The sequence below is a fragment of the Ursus americanus genome, chromosome 31, assembly GCF_024610735.1.
Source record: "Ursus americanus isolate L20-20 chromosome 31, mUrsAme1.1.p, whole genome shotgun sequence".
NCBI classification, from domain to species: domain Eukaryota; kingdom Metazoa; phylum Chordata; class Mammalia; order Carnivora; family Ursidae; genus Ursus; species Ursus americanus.
The window spans coordinates 16,502,372-16,505,500 of NC_142157.1; the positions used below are offsets into that span (position 1 = coordinate 16,502,372).

The window sequence follows — 3,129 nt, forward strand, 5'->3', positions numbered from 1 at the left end:
TTTTAGAAAAAGGTGTAAATAGCATTTATTAACAACGCTTAGAAATAAACCATATCTGGCAATAAATTAGCGTGACGTTTTCTGGCCAGAGTTCTTCCAACAACGCAGAGTTCTGCCCAAGGTGCTGGGGGAAATCATAGGCTATTGCATATTTTTAGAAAATCAGGATAAATTATATAAGTTATATACTTAAAAAGAGATCATCTATTTCATTAACTCGACAGGATAATAAATAGATAAATAACAGTTGATTGCCATTAGAAAAATGTGATTCTTAAATTACATTATAGATATTTACATGTACAATATGCACAGAGACATAATCAGATCCTCAGGAGGGTCTGGGACTTCTCAGGACACAAACTCAAAAGGTGGTTCGTTTTCTATGTTGTTGAAGGAAGATTTGCTGTTGAGTTTTCTGGGGTCCTCTGGGGTCCACACTTTGGCCGTTCGGATAATATTTTGTTCTTTGAGTTGCTTTTCATCAGTCCATGAGAGGGAGTGTCCTGCAAGGGGAGGGAGGCCGTAATCCGGGTCGCTGGGGGAGGGGGACCCTGAGGAGGTGAGAAGAGAAAACAGACCATGAACGTCCAACTCTATTCCCAGAGGGTGCCCTCTGGTCCTTTAGGATCCCCTCCTGGGCGCCTCGATAGAACAGGCGTCTTAGGTTACAGGAGAACGAACCTTCCTCCTCCACCCCTCGGCCCCCCAGCGCCCCCTCCCCGGAATCCCTGGAGCTGCAAGTCTGTCGGGGACGCACGCCCTCCCAGCCGTGGTGAAGTGGCGGAAAAAAACCTGCGAAAGGCCAACTCGTGATCAAGGTCGCTGGTGCCCACGCACCATCTATCCGTCCGTCAGCCGGCTTGTGGGTCCGTTCACCCAGCCCCTCCGAGACCTTCCCGTGCCCGTCCCCGTCTCCCTGAGCTGGACTGCGGACTCACTTACGGGTGCCCCGATGGCAGATGATGACCTTCTGGGCCTGGCTGCCTGGGCTGTCCCCGGCCAGGCGCCCGCCGCCGCCCGGTCCCCCTCCGCCGCCCGCGCCGCCGCGCAGCGGCAGGTCGGCCTGCACCAGCTCGCTGAGGAAGTTGATGTAGCCGATGGCCAGGCGCAGCGTGTCCACCTTAGAGAGGCGCTTCTCGTAGGGCAGCGTGGGGATGTGCGAGCGCAGCCCCTCGAAGGCGTCGTTGATGGACTGCATGCGCCGCCGCTCGCGCACGTTGGCCGCCTGCCGCAGCTGCTGCAGCTCCGCCTCGGAGCGCACACGCCGCCGCCGCCGCGCCGCCGCCGCCGCCCCGCTCAGGCCGCGCAGCCGGGCTCTGGGGGACAGCACGGCCGCCCCCGCGCACGGGTACGCCAGGCACGAGGGCGGCGAGCCGGGCGAGTAGGGGAAGCCGCCGGGGGGCGCCCCTCCCTCGCAGCAGTAGCCGCCGCCGCCGTCCTCCGGCTCGCCGGGGCCCCCCGAGGGCGGCGGGGCGAGCGCGTGCGGGGCCGCCGAGGGCGCGGGCTGCAGCAGCAGGCACGTCCCGTCGCGGTAGCAGTACTCGTGCAGCTGGTGGCTGAGGAACTCCACCTCGGCCTGCTCGTCCGCCAGCAGCTCATCGCCGTCCTCCAGAGGGTCCCGAGAGGACTGGTCGGTGAAGAAGTCCTCCTCGTCAAAGTAAGGAGACGGGAAGGCTTCCAGGCCCCCGGGGAAGTGCTCTAGCAGCACCGCGTCCATGCTCTGTGCCGCCGCGGGCCTGAAAGCCTGAGGGGCTGAGGGGCTTCTCGGGACGTTTGACGGTGCGGTTCTGGCTCGCGCGGCGGCCCCCTCCCTCCCGGGGGATGAGCGAGAGGCCTGGAGGATCTCCCGCCCGCTTCCCGCCCCCGGCCTCCCTGCAGTGGCCGCGGCCGTTGGGCTGTGGCCGGCGCCCGCGCTGCGCCGGGGAGGGCTGTGGCCGACTTGCTGAAGCTGAGGGCCGGCACGCGAGGATTCTTATAACTACATCCACAGGCGCGTGCCAGGGACCCGCGGCGCCAGCCAATCACCGAGTGCGGGGCGCCGGCGGGGAGGGGGCAGGGAGGCCCCGTCGGCGGCGCGGGGGCCGGGGAGTCTTTCCTCCCAGTGGGAGCTCCTGGGGCGAAGAGGAGGCGGGGCCCGCGCGGCCTGGGGCCCCTCGTGTCCCTCCCCGCCCGCTCTTCTGACAAGTACCTGCGGGGCGCGGGGTTTCGGAAGCACCTGCGGCTCGTGGCGGCCGCTGCCCCCGCCCCAGCCCGCGCGCTGCGCAAAGCCCGAGCCTTCAGCCCCGGGGCTGGGGCGCGGCGCGGGGCGTCCTCGCGCAGCCACAAAAGGTCTGGTGGGTGCCCGTCGGCCGCGCAGGCTGCGGAGCGGATGGCGGACGGAGGCCGCTCCGCCTCGGGGGTGGGCGCAGACACCGCCGGCTGCCTGGGCAGTCCGGGTGGGTGCCCCGGTCACCCCCAGCCTCCGGCCTGAGTTCCGCCGGGTCTTCTCTCCTCACCGGACTTCGCTAGGACTCCCGTCAAGTTGGCACGGTGTGTGCCGGTGGGGTTGGGAGGCGACGCCGGACGTCCCGAGCGTTCCAGACCCTGCGCGGAGTCTCGGGGCGCGAGGCTGCCGCCTTTACCCCGCCCTGAGAAAGAAACGGGGACACAGGAGGGGCTGCCTCGGAGAGCGGCTCGGTGGGGCACGTTTCTTCTGAGAGCAAATCGAGACCCTAGGGGTTCGGAGCAATAAAACCTGATACAAAAGAAGTCAAATGAATCGTCTGCTCTGGAGCAGGCCGGAGGGAGGGCGTGGAAGTTACAGGGCAGAGTGTGAACCCTTTCAAAGCCTGAGTCCCTCACCTTTCTGACCACCGGGACTGTCCCGGAATGATTTTTTTCTTTCTTTCTTGACCTTAAAAGAAAACAAAAACAAAACAAAAAACCCCCGAACACAAAACGTATGTGCTCTGCCCATGACACGCTTTATCACAGCCAGCGATGCCACACGAATTCTTCATCTTAAGAGTAACAAAGAAACACTTTCAAGGTCGGGGCAATTCCTGTAAAACGCCAGGCTCCAACTTCCACCCCCGGGAGAGTAAAGTGGCACATGTTCTCTGAATAGAGGACTGAGAGCCAAGGGCT

At 63.1% G+C, this 3,129-nt stretch overlaps 1 protein-coding gene across 1 annotated transcript; it reads right to left on the bottom strand.

The window, feature by feature from the left end:
- PTF1A (pancreas associated transcription factor 1a) lies at nucleotides 1-1,931 on the bottom strand. Its single transcript, XM_045788486.2, has 2 exons — nucleotides 946-1,931; nucleotides 1-554 (listed from the first exon to the last, which is right to left on the bottom strand). The coding sequence occupies exons 1-2, from the start codon at nucleotides 1,718-1,720 to the stop codon at nucleotides 352-354; spliced, it is 978 nt and encodes a 325-aa protein (XP_045644442.2). The 5' UTR covers nucleotides 1,721-1,931; the 3' UTR covers nucleotides 1-351.
- Nucleotides 1,932-3,129: the final 1,198 nt, after the last annotated feature.

Coding starts and splice junctions, on each gene's coding strand:
- PTF1A (XM_045788486.2), bottom strand. CDS start 1,720: ATGGACGCGGTGCTGCTAGAGCACTTCCCCGGGGGCCTGGAAGCCTTC. Junction 555..945: donor CATCTGCCATCGGGGCACCC/GTAAGTGAGTCC, acceptor TCACCTCCTCAG/GGTCCCCCTCCCCCAGCGAC.